Genomic DNA, 24,265 nt, shown 5'->3' with positions numbered 1-24,265 from the left:
GAAATGTTAACTCTGCTTTCTCTCCACAAATGCCGCCAGACCTGCTGAGGTTTTGCAGCAATTTCTGATTTGTGCACGCATGTAATTAAATTTCTGAACAGGGTTGATAAGAAATAATCTGAACAGATAGCGGTTAGGTTCTGGATTGCACTTCCAGAGAGTATTGTGGAGACAGATTTAATCATGGCTTTCAAAAAGGGAATTCTCTCCTCTTTGCTTAACCCCCTTTCCGTTCTCCCTATTTCTCCCTCCCTTTTGATGATATACATTGCCTTTAACAGGCTTTGAACATAAATTATTCAATTGGAACCATGGATGATTTATTGGTGATGGTTAATATTTGAAAAAAAAACCATGGTAATTTGGTGATGGGCAATAAAAATGCCTGTTCAGTTGTGTACATGTACTGCTGGATATTAAAAATATAGAGAGATGTGGTTTGGTTGTGCATGTAAAAATTTAATAATCAGAAACACAAGTGATTTACTGGTGGTAATTAATAGATGAAAAATCATATGTATCCACCCTGTCTTTTCCTGTTAATGTGCTGAAGACCTCAATTGGATCACCCCGAACTTTTTAAATTCTAGAGAATAAAGGCCTAATTTGTCTAATTACTCCATGTGACTTGACCTCTGGGGTCCAGGTATCATCTTTGCAAACCTGTGTTGAACTCCCATCAAGGCCAAAACAACCTTCCTGAGATGTGCTCTCAGTATTTTAAGTGGTGTCTAATTAGGGTTTTGTATAACTACATAAGGTCTCCACTGGATGTTTCCACTCATTCATCATAGGAATGATTCTGTTTCTAATCAGTAATGCTCTCCATCACCTCTGCCGTTTTCTCTATCTCTCCTGTAAACTCAGCCCTGACCATTCCGCAGCCATGATTCTGAAATACCTACTATATCATCACTTTCAATTTGAATCTGTGCCTACAGTTCATTTAATTTATTCCTTACATGCCATGCATTTGTATGGCAAACTCTAATTTTGGCTGTACACTCTATCCTATCCTTCAGCATCGTTTTATTATTTCTCCCTCCTGGCTTATTCAATACACTTTTTAAAGTTCTGCCTTGTTCATTAAACCAGCCCTGCTTGTTCATCCTATTAACCTCCACCTTTCCTCCACCTACTGCTCTGGTTCCCATCACCACCACCCCCCCGCCCACCATTATTTAAATCCTCTCAAGTGGCACTAGCAAACCTCCGTACAATATTATATGCAACCTGTCTTTTTTCTACAAGTCTTACCAGATCTGGAAGAGATCCCAATGATCCAGATATCTGATTCTCTCCCTCCCACACCAGCTCTTTGGCAATGTATTCAGCTATATTATCTCCCCGTATCTGGCCTCACTGGCAAATGGCATGGGAAGTAATCCTGAGATTACATCCTTGGAGATTCTGCTTTTTATTTTGCTGTTTAACTCCCTAAATTCCTTTTGCAGGGCCTCATTGTCCTTCCTGTTTATGTTGGTAATTCCAATATGGACCACGATTTCTGGCTATTCACCCGCTCCTTTCAGATAGTGAGAACTGCAGATGCTGGAGATCAGAGTCGAGGATGTGTTGCTAGGAAAGCACAGCAGGTCAGGCAGCATCTGAGGAGCTAGAGAATTAACATTTCAGGCATAAGCCCTTCATCAAGAATGATGAAGGGCTTATGCTCGAAACATCGATTCTCCTGCTCCTCGGATGCTGCCTGACTGGCTGTGCTTTTGCAGTCGCACACTCTTCGACACCCTCCTTTCAGAATGTCCTGTGCCCTTTAGAAACATTCTTGATCCTGGCATCAGGAAGGCAACACACCATCCTGGAGTCTCACTTACGATCACAAAAATGCCTACCCCAGACTATAGAGTGTTCGACTACCACTGCTCCCTCAGTACTCACCTACCAACAGTAGTGCTCTCTAAGTACTGATCCTCTGACGGTGCAACACTCCCTCATAAATATTGTCTGACAGTGCAGCACTTCATCTATATTGACCTCCCAACAGTGTAGCACTCCTTCAGCACTGATCCTCTGACAATGCAACAGTCCCGCAGTACTGACTCTCAAAGTCAACAGTGATCCCTCACTACTGACCCTTCAATAGTGTTGCTCTCCCTCTGTGCTGATCCTCTAACAATGCAGTACTGGCTTTGTATTGAACCTCCAACAGTCCAGTGCTCCCTTTGTACTGACCCTCTGACAGTACAGTGTCCCCTCAGTACTGATCCTTTGACAGTGTCATACTCTTTAAGTATTGAACTTCTAACAGTGCAGCACCCCCTGTCTGGGTGAGGAGAAGTGTTTTATCAAACAATTCAAAGAAATGGAGCAGATTGTTTGCTCATGAGGCCTTGATTCTGTTTGTTAAAATTGTTTTGTTCTGGGATCCCTCAGGCTCCAAATATTTGGTCAAGTCATGATTGGGAACAGCTGCTGGCAGATCAGCCAATGAGTTTCAGCCACCATTCCAGCTGCTTTACAATGTGAGCCTTGTCACTGATTGGTCCAAGTTTGGGAACAGGATCAGTTACACACATTGGCAGCAACAACACTAGCATCTGGAGATGGTAACATTTACTGTTATCAAACCCCTGGTCGTCGCTAATTATTTATTTGCATTTTGAACTTTCCAGTAAATATATCCTGATCATGCGTTTTCAGAAGAGCAATCAAAGAATGGCTGGAAATCACATGATGTATAAATCAGTAGTACAGGTTACATGCTGTATCTGCTGTGGCAGTGTTTGAATACTACATTATAAAAATTAGAAATAGGAGGAGGCATTCAGCCCCTTGAGCCTGCTCCCTCATTCAATACGATCATGGCTGATCTGATTGCTATCCCCAGCTCCATTCCGAGAGACGGAATTAATCTCCAAAGTAAGGACTACTCTAGAATAGTCAGCTTTGTCAGAGAAAGATCAAGTCTTTAATTATGATTGAGTAATTAAGGGAAATGACAAGATGTGTGGATGACAGTACTGCAGCAAGACTTTGTCTTTTTGACAAAGTCTTGCATGGGACAAGCCTTGGAATCCTGGTCAATTTGGTAGATTGGATCCAAAATTGGCTTTGGTTGCAGGAAACAGATGCATCAACAACAGAGATTATGTATATGACTGGAAGCTGACATACTGCAAGGCTCATTGCTGGCCCCTTATTCTTTGTAGTGTACATTAATAATTGCGACATGAATGTAGGAGGTTTGATCAATAAGTTTGCAGGTGTTACAAAAACTGATGTGATAAATAGCGAAGAGGAAAGCTTTAGGTAATAGGGTGATATAGACGGGCAGAACAAAGCAAATGGAATTTAATCTTAAAAAAGGAGAGTGATGCATTTTAGGTAGACTTACAAGGCAAGGAAACACACAATGACGCAAAGAAATACAGAGGATTAGAGGGATCTTAGTGTGCATGTCCACAGATATTGGTGCCAAAATTATGGGTGGATATATTGATTAAGAACTTATGGGATATTTGCCTTTATTAGTTGGAGACATTAAACTCAAGAGCAGGGATTTTGTGGTGGATCTGTAGAAGATATTAATTAGGTCAAAGCTGGAGTGTTTTGGTGACCAGATTGTAAGAAAAATGGGATTCTCTGGGAGAGGGTGTGAATGAGGTTAGAGGACACCATGGCCTATTGGACTATTAGATTAGATTCCCTACAGTGGAAACAGGCCCTTCAGCCCAACCAGTCCACACTGACCCTCCGAAGAGTAACCCACCCTAACCCATTTCCCTCTTACTAACGCACCTAACACTATGGGCAATTTAACATGGCCAATTTTCCTGATCTGCACATCTTTGGACTGTGGGAGGAAACCCATGCAGACACAGGGAGAATGTGCAAACTCCACACAGCCAGTTGGCTGAGGCTGGAATTGAACCTGGGACCCTGGTGCTGTGAGGCAGCAGTGCTAACCACTGAGCCACCATGCCACCCTATTAATCCAGAAATTTAGCTTCCATCCCAGAAACCCAGGTTTGAATCCTGTCATGGTAGAATTTGAATTCCATTTTTTTTTAAATTTCTGGAATTAAGAATCTAATGATCATGAAACCATCTAGACCCCAGCAATTTGAATAACTCTCAAATGCCCTCTAAAATAGTCTAGCAAGCTGCTCAACCATGATGAAGTAACAACAAATGAAACTAGACTGACTACTAGGCATTGACCTAGGCACAGTACACCGACTGCAGCATTTTAGACAGGCAGCTCAACACCATCTTCTCAAGGACAACTAGATATGAGCAATAAATGTTAGCCAGCCAGCAATGTTCATGTCACACGAGAGAATAAAAATGTTTAGTCAACAGTCCTTTAATTAGTAAGAAACCAGGCTTCCATTAATTTCCGAGAGTAAATTATGCCTCTTTGAGCTGCTGACCAATCAAAACCAGCAGCTTTGTGTTGCACCAGGATTGGTTGCTGCAGCTGATATCGTAGGCAACTCAGGGAGGAGAGGAAGCAATAAAAACCTCCATTCTGGACAATTCAGAGAGTGTTGCAGAATTGGCCAAGGAGTCAGGGTCACACTGAAATGGCCTGTGAGGCAGAGTCTTGTTGAACTGGCTGACTTGAATAAACCCCTAATGAGAGATGGAATTCCAGGATTTTGATCCAGCAATTCTGAAGGAATTCCAAGTCAAGATGGAATTGACTTGTCCTTATAGATGGAACAGGCTGTGGGTTTGGAAGATACCAAGGACCCTTGAGGATTTCTGCAGTGCACCTTATGAGCATCAGTGGTAGAGAGACTGGATGTTTGTTGATGTGGCTTCAAGTGGATTGCTTCATACAGGATATTGGCTAGGCTATGAGAGTCAGAAGGTGAGTTATTCGCTGCAGGATTCCTAGCCACTGACTTGCTCTTATAGCTTCTGTGTTATATAGCATGTCCAGTTTAGTTCTGGTCAAGGAAACTCCAGGATGTTAATGGTGGGGGATTAAGTGACAGTAATGCCATTAAATGCCATGGCTGTAGGTTAGTTTCTGTCGTGATGGAGATCATTGAATGCCTACAGTGTGGAATCAGGGCATTTAGACCAGAGTCCAGACCAACCCTCCAAAAAGCACTGCACCCAGACCTACCCCACGACCCTACCACTGTAAGCCTGCATTTCCATGGCTAATGCACCTAGTCTGCACATCCCTGGGCAATGTAGCATAGACAATCCATCTAACCTGCACATCTTTGTCCTGTGGGAGGAAATGTAGTAGCCAGAGGAAACCCACACAGACACGTGGAGAATGTGCAAATAGTACTGTTTGTTGACTTCACAGTTTGAAGCCTCATTTTTTGGTGCTGTGCTTGGCATGCCCTCCTTGCCCTCCAAAGGATATATTCAGGCAAATATCACTGGGTTCACTTAGGATAGGAACACTGGGAAGTGGGCTCACTTGGGATGGGAATGCTGGGAGTGGGCTCATTCAGAATGGGAACAGTGGGAAGTGGACTTGCTCAGAATGGGAATGCTGGGAATAGAACATGCGTGGAATGGAAATTCTGGGAGGTGGGTGCGCTGATGATGGGAATGTTGGGAGATGGGCTTACTTGGGATGGGAATGGGAAGTGGGCTTGCTGGAGTGGGTCTTTGGCGATGAGCTTAATCGGAGTACTACTTGGGAGGTTAGACTCACTGGGAGTGAGCTTGCTGGGGGCACGATTACTGGGAATGAGACGATAAGAGATGGGCTTCTTGGGGAGGGTTCTTGAGAGTGACCTCACAGGATGTGACCAATCTTGAGGTGGACAAATGGAGGAGCTTGCTGTGGATAGTCTTACTGGGAATGGAATTGTTGGGGGTGGGCTTGAAGGTGGGCACACAGTGGTGGGCTCGGTACAGGTGGATGACTCACTGTCAATGACATGGTGCCATAAAAGAAGGATCCAGCTGCCAATATTCCCACCTGCACATGGCCCAACCAATTCAGCCCTGACAGAAGAGATTTCTCCTCCTCTCTGTTTTAAATGGGAAGCCTCCGTACTCTGAAACTGCAACCAGTAGTTCTGAACTCCCCCACAAGAGGGAAACATCTTCACAGCACATGCTCTATCAAGCCCTCTCAAGAGTTTAATATGTTCCAATAACAATATCTTTCATTCCTCTAATCCCAAAGTCCGTGGTGACTGTCCATTGCCAGTTCTATTGATCACACCTTGGAGTGAGGAATTAGTGTGGAAAGAGAAGGATCCAATTATCATACTTCATGTAGGTACCAACAACACAGGTAGAACTAAGAAAGTGGTTCTGCTGAGGGGTTATAAGTAGGGGCTAAGTTAAACAATGGAACCACAAAGGGAGTAAACTTTAAATTATGTCTGAACCAGGAGTAATTTGGCATAAGGGGAACAAGATCAAACAGTTGAATAAATGACTCAAAGACATTTTGGGAGAAATGGGTTGGATTCTTGGGGGCACTGGCACCAGTGCCAAGGAAAGTGGGAACTAAACTGCTAGGATGGTCCACTTGAACTATAGTAGGACTAGAGTTCTGCAAGACATATAACTAATGTTGCAGGGAGGGCTTTAAACTAAATGGGGTGGGGAGGGTCATCTGGAAAAGATCAAGAATATCTCCTCATTCCTGATGGAGGGCTTTTGCCCGAAACATCGATTTTCCTGCTCCTCTGATGCTGCCTGACCTGCTGTGCTTTTCCAGCACTACTCTAATTTTGACTCTGATCTCCAGCATCTGCAGTCTTCACTTTCGCCAAGTATCGAGAATAGTCAAGGCAATAGTGCAGGGTAACCACTAGGGTAATGATTGTTAGGGTGTGATAGGAAGGGACTGAGCACAAACAAACAGTGTGCACCAGCAAATATGGTCAAAGTTGACAAAAATATTAAAAACATTGAACTTAATGGCTCTTTATCTGAATGCATGCAACATTCTTGGGAAGAAGGAAATATTGACAGCACAAACAAAGTAAATGAGTGTAATGTTGTTGGCAATATCAGAGACATGGTTGAAAGATGCCCAAGACTGAAAATATTGAAGTCTGTTTGATACTTTGGATGAACAGAAGAAAAGGAAAAGGAGGTAGAGTAGCTCTGTTAACAAGGAGCAGATAAAGCACTGTGGTCAAATGATTTGGGTTCTGAATATCAATATGTAGAATCAGTTTGGGTATAGATCAGAAATAATTAAGACTATAAGGCCATAAGACATAGGAACAGAAGCAGGCCATTAGTAAATTGAGTTCCTCCATCCAAAGCTGGGATCAATTTAGTGAACCTTATCGGGATTGCCTGTAATGTCAATGTCTTTTCTTGGGTAGGGGGACCAAAGCTGCCCACAGTATTCCTAGATGTGTTCTAACCTCAGCTGAAAATGTGTTGCTGGAAAAGCACAGCAGGTCAGGCAGCATCCAAGGAACAAGAGAATCGACATAAGCCCTCCTTCAGGAATGAGGAAAGTGTGTCCAGCAGGCTAAGATAAAAGGTAGGGAGGAGGGACTTGGGGGAGGGGCATTGGAGGGTTCCTAGGCGGAAGATGAGGCACTCTTCCTCCAGCCGTCGTGTTGCTATGGTCTGACAATGGAGGAGTCCAAGGACCTGCATGTCCTTGGTGGAGGGGGAGGTCCTTGGACTCCTCCATCGCCAGACCATAGCAACACGACGGCTGGAGGAAGAGCGCCTCATCATCCGCCTAGGAACCCTCCAACCTCAAGGGATGAACTCAGATTTCTCCAGTTTCCTCATTTCCACTCCCCCCACCTTGTCTCAGTCAAATCCCTCGAACTCAGCACCGCCTTCCTAACCTGCAATCTTCTTCCTGACCTCTCTGCCCCCACCCCCACTCCGGCCTATCACTCTCATCTTGACCTCCTTCCACCTATCACATTTCCAACGCCCCTCCCCCAAGTCCCTCCTCCTACCTTTTATCTTAGCCTGCTGGACACACTTTCCTCATTCCTGAAGAAGGGCTCATGCCCGAAATGTCGATTCTCCTGTTCCTTGGATGCTGCCTGACCTGCTGTGCTTTTCCAGCAACACATTTTCAGCTCTGATCTCCAGCATCCGCAGTCCTCACTTTCTCCTCGTGTATACTTTTAGCAAGACTTCCCTATATTTTTTACTCCAATCCTTTGAAATAAAGGTCAACATTCCAAATACCTTCCCTATTACCTACTCAACTGATATGTTAGCTTCGTGTGATTTATGCAAGTGGACCCCATATCTCTGTGCTGCAGCTATATACAGCTTTCTGTAGTCGTTTTTTTTCTCCATTTAAGTAATATTCAGCTCTATTATTCTTCCTGCCAATGTGCATAAGCTCACATCTTCCCACATTGTATTTCATCTGCCACATTTTTGCCCACTCAGTTAACCTGCCGATATTTCTCTGCAAACTCTTTGTAATCCTCACCACTTGCTTTCCCACCTACTGTTATGTCATTTACAAATTTTGCAATAATATATTCATTTCCATCAGCCAAGGCATTAATACAGACCGTGAATAATTGTGGCCCCAGCGATGATTGCTGTAGCACTCCACTAATTACAATGTTCCCCATATCCTCTTCAATCTGATCCTTAACCTTATTTGGTTATTCTTCACTTCCTTTTCAAAAGTATTTTGGATTGTCCATTGGACATATGTTTGTGTCAAGAACTAAGTGATCATGTTTGTGTTAAAGTGACAGAATGATTTTTTTTGTTTCTGAACTTTGCATTGTTTCTATGAATCAACATTTGATAGCTTAAAGTTTTCCTGTGTCCAAAGGCATTTATATACCCTGCATTGTTAACTGAACTATCGACAAAGAGATCAGGAATATACAGAATATCAACTGGGCTGGTAATAGTGAGTTTCCATCTCACCTTCACATAATCGTATTCACAAAGATAGGAAGGCTCCAGATCAAAATGCATGAAATAGAGTTTGATTCGGAATCCCGTAGGAACTGTGATATTCCAGGTTGAGTCTAAATCACTCGGGTAACCTTCTGGGTAATTGGGAGACTGAATCTGCCCAAACATCCCGGTCAGTTCAGTGAAGTTTGCTCCAGCTGTGGAGAAGAGGCACAGCACAAACAACCAGAAGCATCTGCCAAAGGAAAAAATGAGAATTGATTAGAGGCAAGATGTTAAAATCACTGAAAATGGCGGGCAGGAACCAAGGGAGTGGAGGGACGGGAATTAACCAGAGTCAAACACTTCTTCATTTGCACAGTGCTATAAAATAAATCAGATCAACAAGGAACAAATGAAGACTGATAGCCTATCTTTTTTTTTGATTAGATTAGATTACATTACAGTGTGGAAACAGGCCCTTCGGCCCAATAAGTCCACACCGACCCGCCGAAGCGAAACCCACCCATACCCCTACATTTACCCCTTACCTAACACTATGGGCAATTTAGTATGGCCAATTCACCTGACCCTGCACATCTTTGGACTGTGGGAGGAAACCGGAGCACCCGGAGGAAGCCCACGCAGACACTGGGAGAACGTGCAAACTCCACAGTCATTCGCCTGAGGCGGGAATTGAACCCGGGTCTCTGGCGCTGCGAGGCAGCAGTGCTAACCACTGTGCCACCGTGCCGCCCACATAGACTCACATCTATATGATGTGAGTCTATTCGGAGAACTAGAGGAGGCCATTCAGCCCCTCACATGTGTTCTATCATTCAATACGATCATGGATGGTCTGTACCTAGTTCCACCTGGCTCCATATCCATTAATAAACTTGGCAGAGAAACTCAGCGATGTCAAACTGAATTTTTTAAGTCAGTGGGGTGGGATTTTGAGAATTTAAGAATTCTCCCAACTTTTAGGTGAAGAAATGCTTCATAGATAAGATAGGGCAGAATTGTAAATCACATTTGTGAGGGTTGGACAGCCTGTACGTTTACAGACGCAGTGAATGTGAGGATGCACCCTACCATAACAACATCACCAGGTAACTCATTGCTCTTCACAGTTCAGCAAGTGTTTTGATAACTTGCTTTTGAGAAAGGCTGTCTGGTCATTCTGAGCACCAGGTCCAATGGATGCAGTATTTAAAGATGGCATGCATTTTGCAGATGTAGGCACACGGTTAAGGATGACTATTCCAGTCATTGTCTGGATGACTGATTTGTACATCAGTGTTGACTTTGAGGCCTCATAATGCTGCCAAACATCAAGATTGCACATGAAAATCAGACCAGTCACTTGGGAACCTCATTATATGTGTACACTCAATCAGCTAGGTGTGCCTTCAGGGATTTATGTTTTCAGTGGACATTGGTTTGTGTTGGAATTGCTGGGAACTAAGAGATCCTAGCTCAGCAAATATTTCTTCCTGTTTGATGTGGGGTCAAGGCACACCAAACTGAAATCACATACAAGGATAAACTCATTGCTTTCAGATAGTATGGGGTCAGAGAGATTTACTACATATTTAGTGAGGTCACTAATTGTGTTGCCAAAAAATTTTTGCTTAAGTGAGTTTATAGTGTAGTCATCTATTAGCGCAATATAACAGCATCAACAGATCAAATCAAAAAATTAAAGAAATTTGCACTGTCCAGACCAAGTGCAGAGTAGATCTTGGCATAGGTTAGTCACCCTATTACCAATCTCACCTCACATTAATGCTTGTTCAATTGTGGGACTAAGTAGTAGCAATGTGAGTGATGTTTGCCGTTAACAGAATGCTGCCATCATACCAAAAAGATGTTCTGTTATCACACCAATGAGTAAGATGGTATATAAATTTCAGTGCTGTTGTGTTGCCAGATATGGAAGCCTTATGTCCCAAACTTAAAAATGTGTTTCTGGAAGAGCGCAGCAGGTCAGGTAGCATCAAAGGAGAAAGAGAATCTACATTTCGGGCATAAGCCCTTCAGGAATGAGGAGGGTGTGCCAAGCAGGCTAAGATAAAAGGTAGGGAGGAGGGACTTGGGGGAGGGGTGTTGGGAATGCGATAGGTGGAAGGAGGTTAAGGTGAGGGTGATAGGCCGGAGAGGGGGTGGGGGGCAGAGAGATCAGAAAGAAGATTGCAGGTCAAGAAGGCAGTGCTGAGTCTGAGGGTTGGGACTGAGAAAAGGTGGGGGGAGGGGATATGAGGAAGCTGGAGAAATCTGCATTCATCCCTTGTGGTTGGAGGGTTCCGAGGCGGAAGATGAGTCACTCTTCCTCCAGGCGTCGTGTTGCCATGGTCTGGCGATGGAGGAGGCCAAGAACCTGTATATCCTTGGCGGAGTGGGAGGGGGAGTTGAAGTGTTCAGCCACGGGGCGGTTGGGTTGGTTGGTGCGGGTGTCCCAGAGGTGTTCTCTGAAACATTCCGCAAGTAGACGACCTGTCTCCCCAATGTATAGGAGGCCATGTCGGGTGCAGCAGATGCAGTAAATGATGTGTGTGGAGGTGCAGGTGAATTTCTGATGGATGTTGAAGGATCCCTTGGGGCCTTGGAGGGAAGTGAGGGGGGAGATGTGGGCGCAAGTTTTGCATTTTTTGCGGTTGCAGGGAAGGTGCCAGGAGTGGAGGTTGGGTTGGTGGGGGGTATGGATCTGACAAGGGAGTCGTGGAGGGAGTGGTCTTTCCGGAACGCTGATAGGGGAGGGGAGGGAAGTGTATCCTTGGTGGTGGGGTCCGTTTGGAGGTGGCGGAAATGACGAAGGATGATCCGATGTATCTGGAGGTTGATGGGGTGGTAGGTGAGGACCAGTGGGGTTCTGTCCTGGTGGCGATTGGAGGGGTGGGGTTCAAGGGCGGAGGAGCGGGAAGTGGAGGAGATGCGGTGGAGACCGCAATTTCCCCTCAGACATGGTTGACGATGCTCTCCACCGCATCTCCTCCACTTCCCGCTCCTCCGCCCTTGAACCCCACCCCTCCAATCGCCATTTCCGTCACCTCCAAACAGATCCCACCACCAAGGATATATTTCCCTCCCCACCCCTATCAGTGTTCCGGAAAGACCACTCCCTCCACGATTCCCTTGTCAGATCCACACCCCCCCACCAACCCAACCTCCACTCCCGGCACCTTTCCCTGCAACCGCAAAAAATGCAAAACTTGCACCCACACCTCCCCCCCTCACTTCCCTCCAAGGCCCCAAGGGATCTTTCAACATCCATCAGAAATTCACCTGCACCTCCACACATCATTTACTGCATCTGCTGTACCCGATGTGGCCTCCTATATATTGGGGAGACAGGCCGTCTACTTGCGGAACGTTTCAGAGAACACCTCTGGGACACCCGCACCAACCAACCCAACCGCCCCGTGGCTGAACACTTCAACTCCCCCTCCCACTCCGCCAAGGATATACAGGTTCTTGGCCTCCTCCATCGCCAGACCATGGCAACACGATGCCTGGAGGAAGAGCGACTCATCTTCTGCCTAGGAACCCTCCAACCACAAGGGATGAATGCAGATTTCTCCAGTTTCCTCATTTCCCCTCACCCCACCTTTTCTCAGTCCCAACCCTCAGACTCAGCACCGCCTTCTTGACCTGCAATCTTCTTCCTGACCTCTCCGGCCCCACCCCCTCTCCGGCCTATCACCCTCACCTTAACCTCCTTCCACCTATCGCATTCCCAACGCCCCTCCCCCAAGTCCCTCCTCCCTACCTTTTATCTTAGCCTGCTTAGCCCACCCTCCTCATTCCTGAAGAAGGGCTTATGCCCGAAACATCCATTCTCCTTCTCCTTTGATGCTGCCTGACCTGCTGCGCTTTTCCAGCAACACATTTTTAAACTCTGATCCCCAGCATCTGCAGTCCTCACTTTCTCCTTATGTCCCAAAGACTAGTAGCTCGTACCGAATGGAATATTCTTTGGCTGTTTGCATCAATCCAACCAGCATGCACTTGAAAAACTCTCAAAACATTATCTGACATTAGATTTGATTCTGTAATTGGATAGCATTTTCTGAATAATCAAGGATGTGCAATGAATTAAATAGACAACCAAGTTTGAGTTGTAATTTGAGTTTGCAGTGTGGCACATATGTGTACTGGAAACTAAATATATGAATACACAAGGTTATATCTACTATATTTGTATACCACACATATGCATTTAAATCAAGATCAGAAATGGGCTATTCAGCCCCTCAAGCCTGATCTGCCATTAAATAAGATGAATATAACTAAAAGTTTACATTCCTGCCTGCCTCTGTTAACCTTTCACCCACTTGTGCAGAACAAAAATCTATCTAACTTTTCTTGAAAAATATACAAGAATGAACGGCACGGTGCCTCAGTGGTTAGCACTGCTACCTCACAGTGCTAGGAACCCAGGTTTGATTCCAGTCTTGGGGACTGACTGTGTGGAGTTTGCACATTCTCCCTGTATCTGTGTGGGTTTCCTCCCACTATACAAAAATGTGCAGGTCAGGTGAATTGGCCATGCTAAATTGCCCATAGTATTCAGGGATGTGTAGGTTAGGTGCATTATTCAGGGGTAAATGTAGAGTAATAGGATAGTGAAATGATTTTGGGTGGGATACACTTCGGAGGATCGGTGTGGACCTGTTGGGCCAAAGTGCCTGTTTCCACACTGTAGGGATGCTCTTAAAAAAAAATTCTGTTTCCACCACCTTTTCAGGAAGGGGGTTCCAAAGACTCATAAGACTCATAACCTTCTGACAGAATATATTTCACGAGTTTTGAAGATGAGGAACGGCTGAGGATCCTGGGATTGTATTCATGGAGTTTATAAGATTAAGGGGAGATCTAATAGAAACTTACAAGATAATACATGGCTTGGAGAGGGTGGACGCTAGGAAATTGTTTCCGTTAGGCGAGGAAACTAGGACCCGTGGACACAGCCTTAGAATTAGAGGGGGTAAATTCAGAACAGAAATGCGGAGACATTTCTTCAGCCAGAGAGTGGTGGGCCTGTGGAATTCATTGCCACAGAGTGCAGTGAAGACTGGGACGCTAAATGTCTTCAAGGGAGCAATTGATAAATTCTTGATGTCACAAGGAATTAAGGGCTATGGGGAGAATGCAGGTAAGTGGAGTTGAAATGCCCATCAGCCATGATTGAATGGCGGAGTGGACTCGATGGGCCGAATGGCCTTACTTCCGCTCCTATGTCTTATGGTCTTATGGTTTTAAGATGTGTAGTTCAGGTTGAGGTTCTGGATATAGATTTGCTTGCTGAGCTGGATGGTTCGTTTTCAGACATTTTGTCAACATAGTAGGTAACATCGTCAGTGAGCCTCCAGTGAAGCACTGGTGTTATGACCACTTGCTGTTTAGGTGTTTAGGTTTCCTTGGGTTGGTGATATCATTTCCTATTCTTTTGTGAACAGTGATTTCTAGGTTCTTTTGCACATCAATATTTTCCAACCTCTCATTCAAAAAATATTTTGGATATCCGATTTTCATAACAAAGTGGATAATATTTCATACATTATCTGCCATGTGCTTGCCCACTCATTAAGCCTTCACTATTTAGTTTAAAGTCCTCACTATTAATGACTCAGTGGAACTCTGGTTCCAGCACAGTCCAGGTCCCAGAAACCATGATGTTTCCCAGTGCCCCATGATAGAAACCTTTATTTACTATATGCTCATTTGCTGTGCTTTAGGTAATAATCCAGAGATTATTACCTTTTTGAGGTTATGCATCTTAATTTAGACCCTAGTTGCTCATACTCTATGAACCTCTTTCTTTGTTCTGTCATTGGCATTGATACCTACATGGACCTTAGCAACTGGACATTCCTCCTCCCACTGCAAGTTATACTTCTGCCCACAGAGGAGTCCTGAACCTCAGCTCTTGGCAATGTTTATCTAATGTAGTTGAAGGAATGCCTGAAACGTAATGGAATGAGGGAACCGTTGATGGATGCAGTATATTAATTAAACGTTAACTGGGCTTGAATTGGTTATATAAACATAGCTTGTAATCAGTGGAATGCGAATTTTGTGGAGTGTGCTAACTAAAATAAAGCTCTCACATAAAAGTATGGACATCAATTTTATTCAAATACAGTTATCATTTGGTGTATAACAGGGAACACAGCTGTCTGCACCTCCAGTCTTAGCTACAGAGAATTGTGTCCATTGCTCTGACTACATTGTCCTCTACTTTCACAACATTTCTCTTAACTCCCCCTGTTAGAATAGCTTTTCTGAAGCTGTTATTGGGATTTGTTTGCCTTTTTTGTCTTTGTCTTTGTTTCTCTACCAATCCCCAATCCTATTAGTTGTATTTTACATTTCAACTTTGCAATTGACTAAAGCTATTTTCATTCATAGAGACTGCTGGATGGTCCTGTATTAAATTTAATATTTTGAACACCTTTCATTGTTTATCTGTAGTTTTACCTGATAACAGCTTTAACCAATTTGCTATTTCAGTTTCTGTCCCATCCCGCTAAAATTAACATTAATGTTATTAGTAATCACAGTTACTGAGTACCTCTCCTTTTCATATCCAACACAGAATTTATTCATATTATGCTTACTGTCAGTTAAAAGACCTCTTACAGAGGATTATTAGCTTTGGTTCAGTACTCATTAAATCTAGAATAGCCTGTACTCTTACAGATTCTAAAAGATGTCGCTACAGAGATCTAGCATCAATACACTGAAGAAATTCACCAACTTTCTGATTGTGGAGCAGTGTGTCTTAATCTATATGGAAATTAAAACTTCTTAAAATAACTATGCTTTAGTTACAAACTGCTCTAGTCCACGAATTAGTCCAATCTGTAATTTCATTGCTGCTATCAAGAAGTCTATTGACAATTCCCATTACATGCCAAAAATATGGTTTCTGCTTTACTTGCAACAATCCACTCTCTGGTGAATGCCTTCCCTGGCAACAACCTACTTTTTTCCTTGTAATAATATCTGCAATCAAATTGAATAAATGTTGTTCACGTAATTTTTCTTGACCTTTTTTAAATACCTTATAATTTTATGGAATATTTAACACAATTTTATGACCAGTTTGCAGCCAGTCTCTGCAATGATCACTTGATTAGAAGAAATAGGAGGAGTAGATCATTCAGCCTCTCCAACTTGCTGCAACATTCACTCAGGTCATGGTTGATCAAGTTATGGCCTAATTTCCACATTCCTGTCATTACTCTTGAATCCCAGGTCAATCAAAATTCTGTCAAAATCAGATTTGAATATATTTAGTAATTCAGCCTCCACTGCTCACTGTGAATTTGAATTCTAAAAATGAACAATCATCTGAGAAAAGAAATTTCTTATAACCTCCATCTTAAATGGGAAATCATTTATTTTGAAACGGTGCCCCTTGATTTAAAATCCTCCATGAGGCAAAATATGGTCTCAGCAACTGCCCTGCCACATCATATGCATGGTATTCCCTCAGAGCAGTATTACAGTTTCAACCTCACTGAATTAATTTCTGATTCAAACAGGGCATCATAAAAGCTTTTGTGTGTGAGTGCGTGAATGATTGTGAGTGTGACAATAGTGTGAGTGAGTGCATGAGTGAGGGAGAGTGTAAGCTACTTTGAAGCCAGGCACCCAATACATCCAAACAAGACCCACTTTCTCAAGTTGCTGCTGAGACCAGGCAGTGAATTATTTTGTTGTTCATTCATGGAACAGAATAAGTAGGGAACAGGAACAGGCCACTCAGCCCCTTGAGCCTGTTCCACCATTCTAATCATAGCTCATCATCTATTTCAATGGCATTTCCCCACACGATCCCCATATCGCTTGTCGTTATTAAAAGCTAGAAACCTATCAAGTTTTGTTGAAACATTCTTAATGACTGAGCTTCCACAGGTGGCATGGTGGCTCAGTGGTTAGCATTGCTGCCTCACAGCACCAGGGACTGGGTTTGCTTCCAGCCTGAGGTGACTGTCTGTGTGGAGTTTGCACGTTCTTGCCATGTCTGCGTGGGTTTCCCGCCACAATCCAAAAATGTGCAGGTTAGGTGAATTGGCCTTGCTAAATTGCCCAAAGTGTTCAGAAATGTGTAGGTTAGGTGCATTAGTCAGGGGTAAATGTAGGGGAATGGGTCAGTGTGGACTTGTTGGGCTGAAGGGCCTGTTTCCACATTTTTAAAAAAATGTGAGATTGAGAATTCCAAAGAGTCAACATTCTCAGTAAAGAAATTCTTCCTCATCTCAGTCCAAAAGGGCCTATCCCTGATTCTATGTCCCTAGCTTATAATCAACAGCCTGGGGAAATGATTCTTTCCGCATTTACCCTGTCTATCCCTTTAAGAATTTTGCAAGTTTCTATGAGATTGCCTTTTATTGTTTGAAACTCCAGAAAGGTCTCCTTGTAGGACAGTCCCACAACGCCAGGAATCTGGTGAACATAAGATCACACAAAACAGGAGCAGGAGTAGGCCATCTGGCCCCTTGAGCCTGCTCCACCATTCAATAAAATCATGGCTGATCTCTTCGTTGACTCAGCTCCACCAACCCGCCTGTTCACTATAACTCTGAATTCCTTTACTGTTCAAAGATCTATATATTTTTGCCTTAAAAACATTCGACGTGATAGTCTCAACTGTATCACTGGGCAGGGAATTCCACAGATGAATTGTATTCTTTGACCGTGTTTCCCAATGTGACTCCATTTTTGAGCCTTTTAAATTGTCACAACCTCTCATGAGAATTGAGTCAGCAGGGGTCTGTTTAAGACAGAATGCAACTCTTATGGCTCAGCTGGAGGGCTCCACAGCTGCCAATGCTTCCTCAGATCATGAACCCCAAAAGTACAGCCCAGGACCCCACTTGGGGTTCATAACCTCTACTTTGGGGAGCCCAGCTCTGTAGGATTAGGGACTAAAACGGAAATTGCTGAAAAAGCTCAGCAGGTCTGGCAGCATCTGTGCAGAGAAATCAGAATTGATGTTTCACGTCAATTGACCCTTCCTCAGAACTACAGGATCACGGAATGGGACCACAACTGCACTCAATCTTCAGGAATGGTTTAGCCAGTTTTATGTGTAGTTGCTGTAAGACGTCTTTGCTGATGTAGTGAAATCCTTGTGTAACCAAGGTTAACATGCTGTTTACCTTCCAAACTACTTGCCACACCTGTGTGCTAAAATTCGGTGACATGTACAAAAAGAGCACCTTCCTATCTTGGATCTTTTGGACAGCAACACTTTTTTTAAATTGCTTCATCATTTCAGAAATATTCTGTGCTTGTTTCCTAACTCCAGACGTATCCACAATATATTCCCTCTGCCATGCTCCTGCCCACTTACTCAGCCTGACTAAATTTCATGGAAGCCTGTCCTACAAGTACCTTCAGAGTCACACACTCTTGTGTTTGCAGCAAATTTGGGAATATTATTTGGAAAAACGACCCAACCCCCACTCCCCCAGCCACATCATTGCTACAGATTTGTCAGCAGTTGGAACATGCAGGTTCCCTGCTCACAGCCTGCCAACTTTTATATTCTGCTCTGTTACTTAACGATTCTCAGTAGATGCCCGTTAATCTCTCAGGCGAAGCTAGCATTCCTTATGCAAGATGTCAACATTGAGATTGAAAGATGTTGTTGGGTGAATGTGAGCAGGAATCTGATATTGATCTCTGTCGAGAACAGACTCGATTGGCTGAATGGCCCCATTGCGGGCAGTGGCTGGAACAATGTCAGGAGTTGGTACAGTTTCACTTTGATTTCAGTATGTTTAACACTGGGAGCTGGAAAAGTCAAAGCAGCGGCCTGACGGCGGGGAGAGTCCGGGACTGAACTTTCCACTTGGGGAGTTGTAAAGCCGGGCTGCGGCCACACAAAGGGAGCGCTCTCGATCCCTCCCCGCCACCCCACCCGGCACAAAGAGAGTGACCCTGGCCGGGCCAGGCAGCCCGCAGCCTGGCCCCCTTACTCACCCCATGCCGCCTGTTTGCATTTCCCAGCTCCTGGAGCCGCTCTCATTCACGTCGCGTTCCCGGCTCTGGGTCCCGCAGTCACAAAGAGAACAGAAAGTCCAAATCTCCGATGGAGCTACAGCTCCCCCCACTCCCCATCCCCACCCCTTCGACTCAAACTCCAGCTGCTGGCGCATCCCAGCAACGAGAGCACTGCGTTCTCGCAGTCACCGGGCCAGGTCCAGACAGCCCTCACTTTTACACTTTACACACTCACTACCATCTACACACTAACCTCTCACTTGAAACACACACGCTCAATTCACTCTCCTTACTTTACACACTCAACCCTTCATTACACACTCAACCTCTCTACACACTCTACCCTCACTTTACACACTCATCTCTCACTACACACACTCCCCTGCTCCTCACGCTCATTCCCTCTACACACTCACCCCTACTACACACTCACCACCTTCACTATACCCTCACACTCCTCACTTTACATCCTCAATGCCCTCACTACACCCTCACCCTCCTCACTTTACACACACTCACTCTCTCAACATACCCCCCCATCCCCTCACTTTACATGCTTATCCCTCACTCCCCTCACTACACACTCACCCCAATACCCTCCTCACTAGACCCTCACCCCTCCCCTGTCTACATCCTCTGCTCCCTCACTGGACCTTCATCACCTACTGCCCCATCTTACCCCACTCACGACACCCACACCCCATAAATGAATTAAACCTTTTAAGTGTTTTGAAGCAGACACAGTTACATGTCACATAACATGTTATTAAGACAGGGTTCTGTCAAAGAGTTAGATTTATAGAAAGGTTTGAAAGGAGCAAAATGAGTTGAAGAGGTTTAGGAAGATACTTCCACAAGTTAGTGCCAGGAAGATGGAGGTAAGGCATGTCAACTGAAGTCAGGGATGTTCAAGAGCTCAGAGTTAGAGGAGCGCAGAGATCCTTAGAGGATTATGGAGCTGGAAATGTTGGGGGGAAAAAAGAACAAAAGCATCCTATCATATGTAGCAAACACACTGCATGTGCTTCATGAGTGAAAAGTGGGCAGGTACCAGTCATGTTGTAATCCCACATAAATACATGGTCCATATAAACCACCTCATTTCCCGGCACCAGATCCAGCAATACCTCTTTCCTGGTTGGACCAAGAGCATAGATTCAATGAAGATGTGCGAAAGTCAAGAGGAGCAATCTTTAATGAAGTCAAGGGGGACTATGATCAGTCAGGGGCATCACCACTGTCAGTCAATTCCAATTCCAGTCAGAAGGGTTGTTCAAGGTCAATCAAATGAGTAAAGAGTAACCAGTCCAAGAATTACAGGTAGGTGAGTCAGGGTGATGTGGAAGCATCAATCTGCGAGTTTCAGTCAATTTAACCTTTCAATGAGGCAATGGGAGGGACTGAGTATGACGGAAGTGGAGACAAGAACCATTATTGATGGTGTAGGAACAGTTGAGGTGTATTCCCAGTGACTGAGTAGGAAGTGCAGAGGGCAAGAAGGCTCAGTATTTTGCAAGGGTGAGGTAGGTGTGAATCTTTAAGTTGACATGATGATGCATGCAATAATGAGAGTTGCAATCATATGCCTTGGTGAATACTTCATGTCTAGTATGACTACTCTTTGGAACAAAATCTATATTTTCCTCCAGGAACAGACAGAGACTTTTTGTCTTTGAGAAGCAATATTCAACAAGTTATGACTTCACCTAGTGATAGCTTGGTTATTAATCCAGAGACGCAGGTAATGCCCTGGGAACTTGAGTTCAAATACCACCATAGCAGTTGGTGAAAATTAAATTCACTAAATACAGAATCAAAAAATTTTACAATACAGAAGGAGGCCATTTGACCCATCATGTCAGTACTGGTTCTTAAAGAGCTACCTAGCTAGTCCCATTCTCCAGCTTATCACCGCAACCCTCCAAATTAATTACTTTCAAATATATATTCAGTTATCTTTTGAAACCTCCTAAAGGATTTGTCTGCACCATTCTCCCAGCCAACACATTCCCAATCCTAACAACTCTCTGAATAAAGAAGCTTCTCAACATCTCACTCCTAACTCTCTTGCTGACAATCTTGAAATTGTGATCCTGAGTTATTGAGATATCAACTAGTATAAACAGAATATCCATCTTTACCCTGTCAAAATTCTTCATAATTTTAAACATCTCAATGAGGTCACCTCTTAATCTTTTCTGCTCCAAGTAGAGTAAGCCCAATTTCTCTAACCGTTCCTTGTATTCAAAACCACTCATTCCTGTTATTCTAAAATCTTCTTTGCGCTCTCTCGAGGACTTTAACATTCTTCCTTAAATGAAGTGCCCAGAAGTGAACACAACACACCAAATGCGGTCTGAACAATAATTTGTTGAGCTATAGCATCACCTCCTTGCTTTTATACTCTATGCCTCTGTTTATAAACCCAAGGACCCTATGATCATTATGTTCTGGATTTAAATGTCTAATGATGACCTTGAAACTATAGTTGATTGTCAGAAAAAACCCATTTAGAGGAGGAAACCCATCAGGAAGGGAAATCTGCCATTCTCACCTGGTATGGCCTACATGTGATTGTGGATCCACAGCAATGTGATTGACTTTTAACTGGCCTATAATGACCTCACAAGCCAATCAGTTGTAATAATTGCTATGAAGATACAAAAAGCAAATGAAACTGAACAGAGAAATTTGTTGGAGTGTGGCATCAAGGAACCCTCGCAAAACTGGAGTCGGTGGGAATCGGGGTAAACTCTGCACTGCTTGGATATTACCTGGCCCAAAGGAAGACGGTTGTGCTTGTTGGATGACAGTCATCTCAACTGTAAGACATCTCTACAGGAGTTTCTTATAGTAGTGTCCTATAGCTTGTTAATGATCATCTCTTTATCATAAGGTCAGAAGTGCAGATGTTCATCCCAATCCAGGACAAAGCAATCTGACTAATTGGCACCATATCCACAAACATTCACTTTCTTTACCACCGACGCTCAGTAACAGCAGCGTGTGTACCATTATCAAGATGTACTGCAGAAATTTACCAAGGCCCCTTTGACAGCTGTAATGGCTGTATTTGTCTATTTTTCTGTATTTTTGAATACAAACTGAAATGGAAAAAATAACTGTTTTGAAAGTCAAGGATTGGTGAAAAGGATTGCTACAAATTTTTAAAAGTGGGATACCTGATATTCTTGAGAATAGTGTTTATATAATTGTTGGATCAAGTAGAAGGAAAGGTTACTATAAGTCAACTGGAGCCAAAGGCTATGTAAAAAGGGGAATTCAGCAAGCAACAAGTGAATGATTGGTCTGTGGAATGGTAGCCAGTTGTCAATAACGAAGGCCTTCTGCCTGTCAACAATGATGTAATTGACTCCCAGGTAGCTGAACAGCTTGTGAGTATGAACGGGGAGAAGCAATTGGATCTCTGAGAGAGAAAAATCAGTCCTTCTCCCTGAATAAAAACCCTCAAACCTGACGAAAGCCAATATAACTTTCTCTCATCTGTTGCTGTAAGCTGTAGCATTTTAACCAGTATGTCAGAGGCTTCTGACCATCAGTAACTTATCAACTGGCCACAAAACAATCACATATTTGTTGCCAGCTGAAGTTCATTTGTACACTTGTACCCTTGGCTTCAGCACATCAGCAAATGGACTGCCCTCGGTACTTGAACAAATAGCTGTACAAAGAACACATACAAACAGTGTCAGGTATATTGCTTTTAGAAGCAATCCAGTAATCCTGCAATAATCATTGGCTTTTAAACCAGTTCTTTTTTGTCCAGAACCAAACTCCAGAAAAATAAAAAGACATGGTTTTGCAACCTATAAAGAAGCAGTATCAGAGCATTCTGACAGTTGTGTTCAAGCCAAGAAATCATTTCAATTATTATAGCTGTATGAGTTTTGATTGCTGAGCAAGAGACTTCTGAAAGAGTCATAATGGAACCCAATTCACCTCTAGAGAGATTAAGAAATTTGCTGAACTGTTTGTGTTCAAAATCATTATCATAACAATTAGTGGCAGATGTAATGCAGATCTTAGAAGAAGGATAAAAATTGTCAGAAGTAATTTTGTGAAGATGAAGGAAATAATTTATAAGATGCTATATCTGTCCACATACTTATCCACCTCAGAAACCTGGACAATGCATAAAGACCTGTGGAAGAAAATACAGATCTTTGAAATGTAGATGCTAAGATGAATACTTAAAATTCCATACACTCTTTAGAAGGTAAACAAAGAGGTATTTGAAATTGTGAAAAAATTTTTAAAACACACATCCATAAAAGAAAATGCCATTCTTTTGGCCATTTGATCACAGCTGAAAAGTTACAGTGATCCCTTTTGAAGGCAGTTTGGAGGGCTCCAACATGAGAGATTGAGCCAGGCGTCATTGGATAACAAAAGATATGATCTACATTTGCTGATGATGCAAAGATAGCTAGAAAAGTAATTTGTTAAAAGGACATAAGGAGGCTACAAAAATACATATGGATGGGTTAAGTGATTGGACAAAGACATGGAAAATACAGTATAATGTAGGAAAATATGAAATTGGCCATTTTGACAGAATAGTTAAAAAGCATTTTATCTACAAGGTGAGTGATTGCACAGATTTGTGATACAGAGGGATCTGGTGTCATCATGCATGAATTACAAATAGTTAATTTGCAACATACAGCTGCATGTATTCCTTTCATAACATACAAAAACGAAGAAATTGTGATAAACCTGAATAAAAAGCTGTCATTCTTCAACTGGCATATTGTTTCCAATTCAAGGCCCCATACATTAGGAAGGATATGAAAGTAGAAGAGAGATTGCAGAGATTTGGTATTCATACTAAGGATGATGACATTCAGGAGAAACTGGGGCTGTTCTTAGAGTAGAGAAGGCTGAGAAAACATCTGATCGAGATCTTCAAAGTCAGGAGATGCCTGGATAGAGGAAACAGGGAAAAACTGTTCCCATTAGTGGAAGGATAAAGATCCAAAGAATACAGATTGAAGGTAATTTTGCACAGTGAGTAGTTTGAATGTAGAATGCACTGGAGAAGAATATGGGGGAGGCAGGTTCAGTCATGGATTTACAAAAGGAATTGAATTATTACCTGAAGAGAAGGAGTATGGAAGGTTTTGGGGAAAAAAGACAGGTAAATGGAGCTACTCTTGCAGAAAGTTAGTGCAGACATGATGGGCCAAATAGTCTCATTCTGTGATGTAACTGTTCTGTTAATGTATCATGTATGTGTGTATAAAATTAAATAAAGCCAAGTATAGAGAGGAGTCCTAAGGGAGGGAGAAAGCGAGATTCAGCTGGCAAAAGAAGGAAGAGCAAAATGCAAATGTGTGTGGAGTGAGAGACAGTGAGGTGCTAGGAGGAGAACATAAGAACATAAGAATTAGGAGCAGGAGTAGACTGTCTGGCCCTTCGAGCC

General features: G+C 43.3%; 1 protein-coding gene across 3 annotated transcripts in view; it reads right to left on the bottom strand.

Moving 5' to 3' along the window:
* The window catches only part of masp1 (MBL associated serine protease 1), a 133,767-nt gene extending 114,876 nt beyond the window's left edge, over positions 1–18,891 (bottom strand). For all 3 annotated transcript variants that reach the window (XM_043702533.2, XM_087993436.1, XM_043702532.2), the window contains exons 1-2: positions 18,802–18,891; positions 8,836–9,061 (exon numbers count right to left, since the gene is read on the bottom strand). In XM_043702533.2, the coding sequence (XP_043558468.2) occupies positions 8,836–9,061; positions 18,802–18,821 (246 nt within the window). In that variant the 5' untranslated portion in view covers positions 18,822–18,891. The remainder of the gene's footprint in view (positions 1–8,835; positions 9,062–18,801) is intronic.
* Between the last annotated feature and the right edge of the window lie 5,374 nt (positions 18,892–24,265).

This window comes from Chiloscyllium plagiosum, unplaced genomic scaffold, assembly GCF_037043375.1.
Source record: "Chiloscyllium plagiosum isolate Xiang-an unplaced genomic scaffold, Cpla_swu_hap1 HiC_scaffold_13, whole genome shotgun sequence".
NCBI lineage: Eukaryota > Metazoa > Chordata > Chondrichthyes > Orectolobiformes > Hemiscylliidae > Chiloscyllium > Chiloscyllium plagiosum.
This window is presented reverse-complemented; position numbering and strand designations above follow the sequence as displayed.